The 14,126-nt window shown below is 43.8% G+C and overlaps 1 protein-coding gene across 10 annotated transcripts in view; it reads left to right on the top strand.

The window, feature by feature from the left end:
• LOC115107705 (protein 4.1-like) overlaps nucleotides 1–11,546 on the top strand; it is a 100,794-nt gene extending 89,248 nt beyond the window's left edge. For 4 of the 10 annotated variants that reach the window (XM_029631249.2, XM_029631254.2, XM_029631252.2 and 1 more), the window contains 8 exons: nucleotides 3,012–3,170; nucleotides 4,758–4,820; nucleotides 5,113–5,796; nucleotides 6,908–7,036; nucleotides 7,123–7,221; nucleotides 7,891–7,971; nucleotides 8,666–8,781; nucleotides 10,460–11,546. In XM_029631249.2, the coding sequence (XP_029487109.1) occupies nucleotides 3,012–3,170; nucleotides 4,758–4,820; nucleotides 5,113–5,796; nucleotides 6,908–7,036; nucleotides 7,123–7,221; nucleotides 7,891–7,971; nucleotides 8,666–8,773 (1,323 nt within the window). In that variant the 3' untranslated portion in view covers nucleotides 8,774–8,781; nucleotides 10,460–11,546. Of the gene's footprint in view, nucleotides 1–3,011; nucleotides 3,171–4,757; nucleotides 4,821–5,112; nucleotides 5,797–6,907; nucleotides 7,037–7,122; nucleotides 7,222–7,890; nucleotides 7,972–8,665; nucleotides 8,782–10,045; nucleotides 10,176–10,459 lie in introns of all 10 variants that reach the window. The other 6 variants (XM_029631256.2, XM_029631253.2, XR_010460861.1 and 3 more) reach the window with 5 other exon arrangements.
• Nucleotides 11,547–14,126: the final 2,580 nt, after the last annotated feature.

Here is a 14,126-nt window from a genome sequence, read left to right as displayed (position 1 = left end):
TCCTACCGATCCTCGATTTCGGCGATGTCATCTACAAAATGGCTTCCAACACTCTACTCAGCAAACTGGATGCAGTCTATCATAGTGCCATCCGTTTTGTCACCAAAGCACCTTATACCACCCACCACTGCGACTTGTATGCTCTAGTCGGCTGGCCCTCGCTACATATTCGTCGCCAGACCCACTGGCTCCAGGTCATCTACAAGTCCATGCTAGGTAAAGCTCCGCCTTATCTCAGTTCACTGGTCACGATGGCAACACCCATCCGTAGCACACGCTCCAGCAGGTGTATCTCACTGATCATCCCTAAAGCCAACACCTCATTTGGCCGCCTTTCGTTCCAGTACTCTGCTGCCTGTGACTGGAACGAACTGCAAAAATCGCTGAAGTTGGAGACTTTTATCTCCCTCACCAACTTCAAACATCAGCTATCCGAGCATCTAACCGATCGCTGCAGCTGTACATAGTCTATTGGTAAATAGCCCACCCATTTTCACCTACCTCATCCCCATACTGTTTTTATACTGTTTTTTTTATTTATTTATTTACTTTTCTGCTCTTTTGCACACCAATATCTCTACCTGTACATGACCATCTGATCATTTATCACCCCAGTGTTAATCTGCAAAATTGTATTATTCGCCTACCTCCTCATGCCTTTTGCACACATTGTATATAGACTACCCATTTTTTTTCTACTGTGTTATTGACTTGTTAATTGCTTACTCCATGTGTAACTCTGTGTTGTCTGTTCACACTGCTATGCTTTATCTTGGCCAGGTCGCAGTTGCAAATGAGAACTTGTTCTCAACTAGCCTACCTGGTTAAATAAAGGTGAAATAAAAAAATAAAAAATAAAAAAATTGGGTTGAGGTCGGGTGACTGTGGAGGCCAGGTCATCTGATGCAGCACTCCATCACCCTCCTTGGTCAAATAGCCCTTACACAGCCTGGAGGTATGTTGGGTCATTGTCCTGTTGAAAAACAAATGATATTCCAAATAAGCGCAAACCAGATGGAATGGTGTATCGCTGCAGAATGCTGTGGTAGCCATGCTGGTTAAGTGTGACTTGAATTCTAAATAAATCACACAGTGTCACCAGCAAAGCACCATCACACCACCACCTCAATGCTTCACAGTGGGAACCACACATGCGCAGATCATTTACCTAATCTGTGTCTCACAAAGACACAGCAGTTGGAAACAAAAATGTCAAATTTGGAGTCATCAGACCAAAGGACAGATTTCCACTGGTCTAATGTCCAACGCTTGTGTTTCTTGGCCCAAGCAAGTCTTCTTATCAGTGACCTTTTAGTAATGGTTTCTTTGACGCAATTCGATCATGAAGGCCTAATTCACTCAATCTCCTCAAACATTTACATTACATTTAAGTCATTTAGCAGACGCTCTTATCCAGAGCGACTTACAAATTGGTGCATTCACCTTATGACATCCAAGGGAAAGGGGGATACCTACTCAGTACAACTGAATGCATTCAACTTCTGCATTTAACCCAACCCCTCTGAATCAGACAGTAGATGTGTGTGTTACTTGACTCTGAAGCATTTATTTGGGCTGCAATTTCTGAGGCTGGTAACTAATGAACTTATCCTCTGCAGCAGAGGTAACTCTGGGTTTTCCTTTCCTGTGGCGGTCCTCATGAGAGCCAGTTTCATCATAGCGCTTAATGCTTTTTGCGACTGCACTTGAAGAAACTTTGAAAGTTCTTTACATTTTCCTGATTAATTGACCATGTCTTAATTAAAGTTATGATGGTCTGTTTCGCTTTGCTTATTTGAGCTGCTCTTTCCATAATATGGACTTGGTCTTTTACCAAATAGGGCTATCTTCTGTATATCACCCCTACCTTGTCACGACATAACTGATTGGCTCAAATGCATTAAGAAGGAAAGAAATTCCACAAATTATCTTTTAACCAGGCACACCTGTTAATTGAAATGCATTCCAGGTGACTACCTCATGAAGCTGGTTGAGCTAATCCCAAGAGTGTGCAAAGCTATCATCAAGGCAAAGGGTGGCTACTTTGAAGAATCTCAAATATAAAATATATTTTGATTTAACACAATGTAGAAAATGGTAAAAATAAAGAAAAATCCTAGAATGAGTAAATGTGTCAACTTTTGATTGGTACTGTATATATGGCGACTGTTTTGTGGCCTAAAATAAGGGGTAAGCGTGTGTGTGCACATTTATGTTTCCTGATCTTTCAAATCTCTCCGTTCTGCAATGTAGAACATAGTCAAAATAAAGAAAAACCCTTGAATGAGGTGTGCCCAAACGTTTGACTGGTACTGTAGGACTCACTTTGAAATAAGAATGATATAATTGTATGTATAGTGAAACCGCCCTCCATGTCACTTATCGCCATGGCAATAGCAGGTGCCTATGCGATGTATAATTTTACACCTGCCAACTTGTGTGACAAGACTAACACAGTTCAGAGTCATCCCCTTGTTCAACAGTCTCATAAAGGGAAATGTATCCCTCTGGTTGGGTTCCACTGGCAGTTCCACGTTTTCATGTTCAGGTGTACTACTGAGCTAAAGGGTTTAAACTCAAAACAACGCCTCGCCTCACTGATCCCTCATCACAACCCTTGATCAGTGTGGATGTTTTCTACATCCTCCTCTCTAAAAGGGGTCACAACAAGTTGAACCCAGAGTGCTTTCAATTCGATATTGTTATCTGATAATTGGATTGAGGTCTCATTTGGGACAGTGTGTGACCATTTGAAATGGGTAGTGCCCAATAATAACCTGTACATTCTATGGAGTGATATCGCCTCTTGGTGGCTCCTTAGGAAATGCACTCTTTACTCTGCGCTAGGTCTAAAACAGTTCACCCATACACACACTAAAACTAACCATAAATGGGCAGACAGTGAGGCTTGGCATCCTTCCTGTTACTATCATGGTTTACAGACTAATGTACCTGTTGTCCTCCCCTCTCCCCCACCATGGCTGTGTGTGGCATCCTCCTGGCACTGCTAGGACCTGGATAAGACTCAGGAGGATGTTTTGAAACATCAGGCTAGCACTAGTGAGTTAAAGCGCAGTTTTATGGAGGCCACCCCTGAGACGCGTCCCAGTCAATGGGAAAAGCGCCTCACTGCCAGCCCGGCTACCAGTCTGCGTCTGCAGGCCCAAGGGGTACGTGTCCAGCCGTGTCCTCCTGTCCCACCAGCCTGCCTGCATGTCCTCTACTCTCCTCCTGTTTCCACCTCTCTGATCTCTCTAGTCTGCAGGGAGGTCCTGGCTCCAACCTCTGTACCCTGGTTCTGACTCTCTGTATGATTGATGTGACAGTTGGATATAGAAGTATCACCCCTTCTCCTTCTCTCTGTGTACCTAATTCCACTAACTTTCTTTTGTAGCTACACATGCCACACTGCCCCAACCAATGTTCTTTTGCGCTAGATTTTCTGTGTTCACAATTTTCTCAGCCTCTTATATTTTGAAGTGACACTGAACATAAGGGTATATTTGCACTACTGTTGAAAATTCCTTTCTTACTGAGCTTTAATTTTCACTGCTGTATTTAAAAACGGTATGCTTCTTTCACGTGCACTTGTGCATCGGTGTAATCGCTCCTCCTTTCAGCTGGACAAGCCTCACTTTTGATTTCCTACTTCGTGTCTCCTCTTCTGATTTCCCACCCTGTGTTTGACTGTGTTGCGTGACGTACTGCATGCCTCTTGTCACTCTGTGTCTACACCCAACAAGCAGGTGATAGTGTTCACACACAGGCCTGGGGCCACGTCCTGGACCTGTGTGATAAACAGTGTGTGTGGCATGTCTTTGTTCCATTATCCCTGTCTCCCTCTTTGTTTCACAGCTGAAAGCTTCTACTGTGGCACCTTTTCCAGCTTTCATCTCTCCAGTTTCTCTGATGTCAATCTGCCACCCTTAGCCACTAAACTTTTAAGGGCACTTCTATGTTTTCTGTTGTGTTTTTTGAACTGTGTGGATTAGCTTGTGAAAGTTAGTTTGTCTTCTCTCCATAAATGTGTTTGTCCAGCATCTAACTCTGACCTCTTTGCTTTGTCATTCTCTAACCCGTGTAGAGCTTAGAAGAGGAAATTACCTCTATTTTATTCAGTAAATTTGCCTGCGAGTCTGGTCTGGTTGACCCTGGCTGTAGCACCATTAAGAGAGCAGCAGAGGGCGCTGGCGCTGTATTCTCTAGCCCAATGGCCTCAGCTCCACTCACTGCCCAGGTGCTCCTAAGTACAGATCAAATAAAACCATGCCACAACTAATGTATTGTCCATTGTTCCTTCTCACTGCTGCCGTAGCAAGTTCATGACCAGTCCAGACCTCCACACACAATCAAAGTAATGGCTGAATTTACAGTGTATACACATTATTGTGACAAGATGTGTCATTAGCTTGTCAATGCACAAACCTACTAATTTTGTACACAAGCTGTAAGAGCACAAACAAGGCTGGCCATAAACTTGAATATTTTCTCGACATTTCATTCTCTTCTGTCATTCGCCTCTTGTTCTGAATGTTTATTCTGACTTTAAGTGCTCTGAGTGTTACTACACTATATGTTTTTATATAGAACTGTTAAAAGTTCCCTTACAGATGGGTAATGAGATGGTAATGTTTGTGCATGGCAGAGTCTCTCCCTCCTAACCCGCTCAGAGGGGAACCTGTACAGTGCTATAGTAACTAACCCTAGTGATTCCTGATGCCATGCTGGTGTGAGTGACCATTGCCTTTGTTCCACAGAGGAGCCCCCCACCCACAACCCAGGAACCTCTCTCTGACCTCACAGTGGACACGGTCTCTAAGGTGGTCCCCCCCTCATCTAACACACCCACCTTCTGCTTTCTCTCCCCCACACATATTCTTAACTGCCAGCTCATCAGTTGTTTTATTCCGGACATCTCTTCTTCCACCCATCCATATCTCTCTGGTTGCCATTATGCTGACTGTTCTTCATCTGTTGCCATTTCCATCCCTCCTTATGTTTGTTGTGTTGTATTTTTTAGTTGGTGTTGTCCTTTGTTGGGTTGTGTGGTCATCTTTTAAGTTTTAGTTTTTTTCTCTCTATTCCGTTTGTTGTTTTTGTTCTCTGGTTTAGAGTTCAGATGACAAACAGAAATCAGACGAGACAACGTTGCAGGCAGCAGAGGTTGAGATAGAAGAGACGGTAGTCGTCGAGGAGATCAGGGTGGCACCCAAAGGCTCTGTCACCATCACCACCCCCGAGGTGGTGGTCACCCCTGTCGCCGTGGAGACAGAGGTCGAGAAGCCCGAAGAGGAAGTGATAGAGGAAGTGATAGAGGAAGTTAAGGAGGAGCAGAAGAGGCCTGTGAGCGTGTCCTCAGACAGCCACAGTGAGAGCGAGGAAGAGGCAGGGGAGTACCACCCCCAGGTCACTGTCAGCACCTCAGTGGAACAGATCAAAGAAGAGCCTGAGGAAGAGGATAAGGAGGAAGTGGACAACCATGAAGAACCAGAGCAAGTTGCAGAGCCCGAACCACTCCCAGAGGTTGAGGTAGAGACCATGCCTTCCCCTGCAGTAGTGGAAGAAACGCCTATGGCAGAGCCAGAGACAGCCCTTGTGGTCGATGCCCCCGCTGAGGAGGAGCGCACCGAGGACATCCTGGTTACCCCTGAGGAGGCCCCTAACGGGCATGCTGAGGACCAGCCTGGCCTGGTGGCTGTGGAAGAAGAAGAGGAGGAAGAGGAGGAGCCCAGAGTCAACGGGGACGCGTCTCACGCTGAGACGGAGCGCATTCCTCAGGTTATTTGTTGCTCTGAGGTAAATGAATGGCTGCGGCCTCACAGAGCTGCGTAGTACTGAGCCATGCACACTTCTGACCTTCACCACCACCCACCTCCCCTCCTACCTACCTACTATATACCTAGCTACCTACTGTACCTACACACCTACCTGCTGCTTCTCTGTCTGTCCGTGCTTCTCTCGCTTAGCACCTGAGCGTCATAGCAATGGGAAGCTATCTGAAGGCCTTTCACCTGCACAGCGGTCGCTTGGGCTATTTTTCTAAGCAAGTTGAATGTTGATAAGTGATAATCTTAAGAAATAATAGCTAATATCCCCCAGCAGAAGCAACAGCCATTGTGGATCTGTGCCAAAGTGCTGCCCTCTACTGTCAATCTGCACCCTCCCAGACTACTTCACTGTAATCATTACCACCTCAGTGCAGCACGTTTCTGTTGGGGTTTTATTTTGACTCTGCATACTGTGTCCCTTCATACATTCATACATTATACATACTGTGAGCACTGTATTGGTTGCCCCTGGGCCCTGTGTTTGTGAACCCACTGGCAGAAATGGAGCTGAGAATTGCATGGGAATGGAGGTATTGTGCACTGCATGTTGTGTGTGTGTGTGTGTGTGTGTTACAGCATGTGGATTGTGTCTCCTCCCCTGTATAGGGTCTTTATCTGTAAGTGCTTGGGTAAGATGCGTTATTGCTTGGTCGTTGGCATTAATTGGGTTTAGTCCCCAACGTGACTGTCTTCAAGGACTCGTCCTCCCAACCACTTAAATGCCACAACGTTCATTTGTGGGAACGTTAATGCATGTCTGTCAAAGATCAAAGCAAAAAATGCATGGTGCACTTACATAACAATTACAAAAACTTCTGTATATTATTTGCCTTTTTTGCATTTTCAGTTGGTAACTTAGCTGGCATGCGCTTGGTTGCATGGTTACGCCGAAGAGATTGTAGTTTATAGTTCTGTGAGTTTTTGTAACGTTCATTTGCAGCCTGTGCATGAGCTCTGTTACTTCTACTTTAGCGGTTGTGCTGTTTTTGCCTGGCCATTGCATGTGGTATTTGCGTAGTGAAGTGGACCAGCATGGTGTGTGTGTGTCTGGTCTGACTCACTCCCTCCCTGCCCCCAAGCCACCTGTGGTGAAGACCGAGATGGTGACCATCTCAGACACGTTTGCGGCCCAGAAGACTGAGATTGCCACTAAGGAGGTTCCCATCGTGCACACAGAGACAAAGACCATCACTTACGAGGCTGCACAGGTATGACCACTCTTTCAATAGACCACCACCATAGCTAGTGTTCAGCCGGGAATATGATGCTCAACCTGGCTCTGTTTGTTCTCCAGCTGGACGGCAGTGGAGACGGTGAACCAGGCATTCTCATGACCGCCCAAACCATTACCTCTGAGTCGCTGTGCACCACCACCACCACACACATCACCAAGGTAGCTACATGTAACCATACACATCACCATGGTAACCACACGGCCAAACACACCACAAAGTTAACCACACACACACACGTCATCACGGTTACTACACACTTCACCATGGTAACCTCCAAGCCACATCATCACCATGGTAACGGTCCAGCTCTCCCTGGTCGATTGTGTAAACACCATGGTATGAAAACTGTTGCAGGGAGGACTGGATTCCCATCTGGCAGCATTATTCAGTGTAATCTGTGTGCAAATGAAGAGCAGCCTGCTCTGTAGTGTCGATGCTTGGGGCTGTGACTGGCACCTACCCAGCCCAGCCTAGGCATCATTCCTCTGTTGTGACTTGATGCCGACTCCTAGATGCCAAACGCCTGGCTTAAGCAGACACCTGACAGCTGCTGGACAGTATCTCTAGCAAGCTTGCTGAAGAACTCTGGTTTTCATCTGCTCTCTTGCTGGTGGCACCAAACTCATTTATACACATAGCTGGGGATGTTTTCTTTTTAAATCCTCCTCCCTGGGAGCACACATGTCCACAAGGAGATACTTCCAAGATTGGAAGATTTGAACTTGATGAAATTCGGCTCAGTGCATCATTTAAGCCTCCTGATGGATTTGTTGTCTTACTAGTACAATATGTCTGTGCACTTATCCTGAACATATTGCTGTTTGCAGACATTAAAAGGTGGTCTCTCAGAAACCAGGATCGAGAAGCGCATTGTCATCACCGGAGACTCAGACATCGACCACGATCAGGTGAGCGTCAGTCAGTCACAACAATCAGACACCCTCTGGTGGGAACCAATTACACAGTACACCACAGCAGCTTGTACTACTGAATGGAAGTTGTCGGTCTAATACATTGGTCACTTTTGTCCATTTAGTGAACATTTATACTTAATATGGAAATTAAATGAGAATCTGTCATATTTATATATTATATGCCATACTACCAATTGCAATCAATAGCTCGCTCATATTGTGTAGTGAATGTCTCAGCTGAAAGAGATGCATCGATTCCTGTTACAAGACCCAGCTGTCTGATTTATAGTGTCAAGAGTTAGTCTTTTACCTCCCTCCGTATGAGAGCGCTGCTGATTTGTTCTGTTCTCTGGACATTAAACTAAAGAGTACAGCAGACTGATACACTCCATACAGAAGTCCCTGTAGAACGTACAAATATTTACGGCAACGTATGTTTCCACAGTAGAAGTTCACCACAAACCCCACAGGGACAAGCATGGGCAGACTACCAAGTCATGCTTTCCATATCCTCCTCAACCCCTCCCATCCTTTGTCCTCTCATTTGATGTTTTACTGATTGTTTTGTTGTTGCTACCACTACTTTTCTCATCTGTCAATTGTTTTCGGTTCCTTTGTGTTCCATTATTTCTGTTAATGCCATCGTCTCCCTTTCCTTTTGGGTGGGGTGTGTTGCCACCCCGGATAGGCCTTGGCCCAGGCTATAAAGGAAGCCAAAGAGCAGCACCCTGACATGTCAGTGACCCGGGTGGTGGTCCACAAAGAGACTGAGCTGGCCGAGGAGGGCGAGGACTGAGGCACCAGGTAAGGCCCAAGGGTGTGGTGATTAGAGGGGTATAGAGTGAGGGAGGCGTCCCTCTGCTCTTACTCTACAGGAGCCCTACTAGCCCAAATAGACAGCACATCAGCGGCATCCGCTGGAAATAAGTCCCCCCACATGGTGGAACTGTCTGTCTCCTTGTCTTTGTCTTTGAGTTCTTCATCTTCTCTGTTAACTCCCCGGTTGCTCTGTCTGCATTTGACTGAGCTATTTTGGGATGAAATGTCACAATTCATACAAAATGTCAGAACCAAACATCTGCAGATGTATCATTTTGTCTGAGCAAAATATTTTTGTTTTACTTGCTTTGCTAATCCTTGTGACATCACTGTCTGTATTCTAACATGCACAGTGCTGGCAGACTGTGGCACCACACTCCACCAGACATTATGACACTTCATACACATTGGAACAGCAGATTAATGACTATGCTAATTAATTGGTGTAAGGGAGGAGGAAACAAATATTCCCTGTAGGTTGTTAGCTTGAAAGCCCTTTACAATAGCTCTTTCATCAGTTATTTGACTTTGTCAACCATTGGACATGAAGCCATTATAATCCATTGAGGTCTCAAAAAGCTTGGATCACGCCCAGAGAATTGTTTTGAAAACACCTCAATTACTTCAGTTACAAAGCAGTATCTATGGCTCATCAAAAATGAGTCAGAAGTGGGGTCCATACAATAGGATTAAATGTACCCACAGCAAAGCAGAGGCTCTGAGCCAATTGATTGGGACAGTGAATCCATGGGTGCTGGGTGGATCATATGCCTTCATTACTTTGGTATTACTCTGTATAAACTAGCTCATTGCTCTGCCTCCACCCTGTCCATATAGCGGTATATCCTCGTTTCGTTTGGCAAGTTCAGACAGCTCATCATGCCAGTTGTCCGATGCACAGCGATTTGTTTACATTACAGTAAAGCTTTGGTTTACAATCCATCTCCATGCAGAGCCAGCTCTGCACTTCAGCAACGCAATAACTGCCAACAGGAAAGTGGGACTGATAAAAGTAGTCCATTTATTTCCACTTCAGAGGTGGCCCAGATAGAGCCCCAGCCAGCCCAGCTCAAGTGTTTAGTTCTGTCATGCCTCTCCAGTTCTGCTGAATTGGGGGGGAAATGAGCAAGACTGCGGTGGTTGCTGAGAATAGAGTAACACTTTGATTGGTGAAGCAGCATGTGTAACCTTCTGTGAGAATGCTGCGGCAGCTGTTGTCAGATCATCAAGTGCTTTTGTCTCGCTATAGTCTCCCTCCTCTCTACCTACCTGGCATGACGTGAGAGATACCTCTCTCATCAAAAGACTTTGAAGCAGGCGATGGAGTACTAGCTGGTTTGGGTTTGCCCCAAGGAGATGGTGGCTTTAAATCCCAGTAGGCAAGTATCTAATGAAAATCCAATTTATGCCCTATTAGCACTAAAGCTCAGGATTTGGCCACTTTCAGTGAAGCAGATGAATTCTTCCTAATTAAATTAGAAAATAGTAGATATGATCAACTGTATAATCACTGTTAATCAGTGCAAGGCAGTGGCATTACCATACCAAGCTATTTTAGGTTATATCAAATAGACCTCTAGACACCGCTTTAAATGACTCCAGTTGGTGTTAGACTCATTCATGTTAAATATAATATTCATCCCTCTCTCCTTGTCTTTCACAGAGCTGAAGAGCCTGTGAAGTTCATACATGGATGTTTGAGAAACTCCTGTCCTCTCCCAAACTGAGAGTCAACCTGGTGAGAAGACGAGGTGAAGACAACCCAGAGGCTGAACTCCTATGTGTCTGTTTCATCGCACGCCTTCCTTTTTTTATCACTCAGAAGAGAACCACTTAGCTAATGTTTGTAGTGCGTTTTTATTCTTATGTGTTTTTTGCTAAAATAAGAAAAAAATGGCTATCATTGTTAAAACCAGATAGGATTTATCAAGTGGTAATTTTTATTGTTGCGCAGTATTCACATTCCTAGTATGTACAGACAGCTGGTGTTATGAGAAAGTACATTTCAATATCTAGCTTCCTGGATTCTTGCATCTGTATGTGGACAGGAAGTAAGACTAGGTGGAAATTAGCTTTGGACCTAGTCTTGTTCTATGTTCTTAGAGCCAGATGTTTATCATTTTTTTTGGGGGGGGGGCACACAGAAGAACAGCAAATTAATTTAATTGGGGGAGTTTCCAAGGGATCAGCAAAGGGTGAAGCACTGTGTCATTTTGTACATTGCAATACAGTGCCAACACATGTTCTTCTCTATGCATTCAAAACTGAAGCATTCCATTAAAGTGCAGGTGCTTTTCCAATACATCACTCAGAAAAAAAACTGTCAAATTAAAAGCTTGGACACTTTTTTTTTTTTCTGTGACTTTCTGGCATCATTAATCATAAATATATTTGTAGAACTTTTGGGGGGGTCTTTTAAACTTTTTGGTGTATTTATCTGTAAACTGATTTACTGTAGATGTTGATGAGGTGTGTTTGCCCCTTTTAAAAAATATATTTTTAATATATTTCAGAGGTTTTTTGACAGCTAAAAGAAACAGTTGCCACCATTTTAACATTTTACCTGTAGATTAAAGAGATGGCTGCCTAGTGCTCTCTGCAGTCTGACCAACCCCACCAAGTCCAATGACGGACCATGTGTATAGCAGATCATCTTAGATATTCAGCAGCTTGAAAATTGTTTTCCCCCTCTCCACCACAGCCACCTAACCCTCTGTGTAACACTGAAATAAACATTTGTTATTCTCTAATTGGATGACTTTGGTTTCTTTTTACACAACACCCTTCAGCAGCCAAACATCTGAGTTCTTGCTTGCTTCCTGTTGAACCACAAAAAAACAGACCATTCTCAAAAGTTTTAATTGCTTTAGAAAAGGCTCAGATCTTTTTACATAAAGTCCACATTGTGGACTTCTGGGACCTGTCAACCATAGGCAATAGTCTGAAAAGAACTTGAACAATTCTTAGAAATAATTTAATACTGATGGTACAATAAACAATTATTTTAGTAATAAAATATGCACATCTTCCCCTCAGCCTGTCGTCTCTGCCTGGGTGATGAGGTTGTGTAGCTCAGGCTGGAGGCCATGTCCCTGGGGTAAGGTGCTGAATGAAGACAACTCTGCCTCTACTGATTATAAAGGAAGGAGAGAGAGTGTGTGGTCACATCCTCTGTCTGCAGCCAGCAATGTTTGAAAGCTGTGAGGTCAGCCCTGCTGAGAGGTAGAGCTCCATCAGTAATACCATCAATAATGAAATGGAGAAAGTATCGACAGGTGGCTGAGCCTTTAAGGCCAGCTCCACACTAAGCCACGTTCTAAAGACTTACTTCTCTCAGATGGGAACATTTCTCAAAATTATGTTTTTGTATGTTTGAAAAGTAGGACTGTTTCTATGCTAATGCAGCTGTAATTCAGTAATATGCAGCAAGTCAAATCCTACCAGGTTTACACAGGCTGGGTGTCCAGTAACAGTATGCTACAAGTAAGGCCTTTGGCCCTGTGGCACGCTGCTGTAGAAATACCACTTGTGGACTTTGATCTGTTTAAACAACCCAGTGATTACTTAGATGTACTACTGCCTGGTTAAGTTTACCCAACCCTGGTGCTGAGTGGCCAATCCAGCACCAATCCATGATGTCATAAACATAGTCTCCACTTTGGATAATTTTCATTTCTCTGAGAAAGTATGAAGGGTTTGATGGACACGTCTGGTCTGTTGAAGTAAACTGGATATTTGAGAGATTGTAATTGGCCGAACAGACATTTTGAGTGAAGCTGTTGTTGGAAGGTTCTGTGTGAATGTCTATTGTTTGGTTTGTTTAGTACATGTGATAGAAATAGATTGACTTTGCTATTATACTGCTCTCTGACCGTGTTGTGGAAGTCTCTATACTTCTCCCAAACAGTTACTTATTCAGAATACAATTGAAATCAGAATTGATAACAGATCACTGCCATTTATCTTCCAAATCCCCAAGCTATTTCCAATTGTTCATATATAGAATTGAAAAGGATTATGATTTATTATAAACAGGTGATGTTCCCTAACTTTCGTTATTGGCACGATAAGCACTGTTTGCTTTGAGAAACAGGCTTTATTCTCCGCTGCGCCTTTGAACTGAATTAAGTTCGGCAATCGAATGCTGTCAATATGCAGTGTGTTTCTTGAATAAACATGAGAGAATGTTCCCTAAACACTAAAGATATAAAGCCTCTGCCTGATATGATTAGAGGAAGGATTTACAACACTTAATGAGCAATTCTGAACCCAATTTACCCCCCCCAACCAACTGTTCTGTGTAGGAAGAATGTTATACTGCTTCCTGCTTCATCTGGCCTAGTAATGTTCAATTCTTTGCCGTTTTGGTTATTTACTTATCCAGTTATTCAAATGAGCCTTTGGGGGATACTGCGATTAAAAACCCTTTTTCGCAATCATCTGGATATCAGGCCATTTCTGAGGCTCTCTTGTTTTTGTGGTTTCTTGTTCATTTGCATAGAGTGAGAAATCCATCAGATGAATCTTTGATCTGCTTTGTAATGAATCACTCGACCCTAGCAACAACCTTCACCACTCAGCTATCAGATTGCGGGACAGACACTTTGACCGCTAATTTTGACTTCCAACCATCATGATCAATGAATTAGAATATCTCCTTCTCCCATTTGATCATTAGCTTATTTTGGCAACAAAAACATTTTGCTCTGCCAGGCATCATGGTTTCTTGGGGATTTCTGTACCAACTAAGGATAAAATACATTTTGATGATATGGGTGGTTAGTCCTCGCATCCATTGCGCTGTCTATGAATTTGAGTGTGGCTACATTTCTCCAGACCCATCTAGAGAATGAGTGGCTGCTTTATTTTTTCAATTAAGGATTCTAGCTTTAAGGAATTTTCTCTGACTCACTTGCTCTCATGTTCTCCGGAGAGGGGATGTACTTAACATACAATCACTGTGCTTATTGCATACAGAGGTAGAATATTCAATGGCATTCAGCGTTGTGGGTACTAGGTCTTGCTATATCATACTAAGAGAATACACCTCCAGCTTGACTTTAGACAGCACAAACCCAACAGCTCTGTCAAGCTCAGTTCCAGACAGAGAGAACTGTATGTATGATCGAACTCCATGTGCACAGTGTCACTGTCTGGATGAGTTGAGCCCTCTCTCATAATGGAATCAGCTGGTATAACTGTCTCTTCCATCGGGCCCCATGTCTCTTACTCTGGCTACTCAGCCATGCTACTTCACAGGAATTAGTCATGACTGACATTTCCACAGTTAGCACACTAACTGGAGTTTTGAATGGGTATCACTCTGGTTC

This window comes from Oncorhynchus nerka, linkage group LG24 (assembly GCF_034236695.1).
Source record: "Oncorhynchus nerka isolate Pitt River linkage group LG24, Oner_Uvic_2.0, whole genome shotgun sequence".
Classification (NCBI taxonomy): Eukaryota; Metazoa; Chordata; class Actinopteri; order Salmoniformes; family Salmonidae; genus Oncorhynchus; species Oncorhynchus nerka.
The sequence above is the reverse complement of the archived record's forward strand: the minus strand, read 5'-3'. Positions and strand labels throughout refer to the sequence as shown.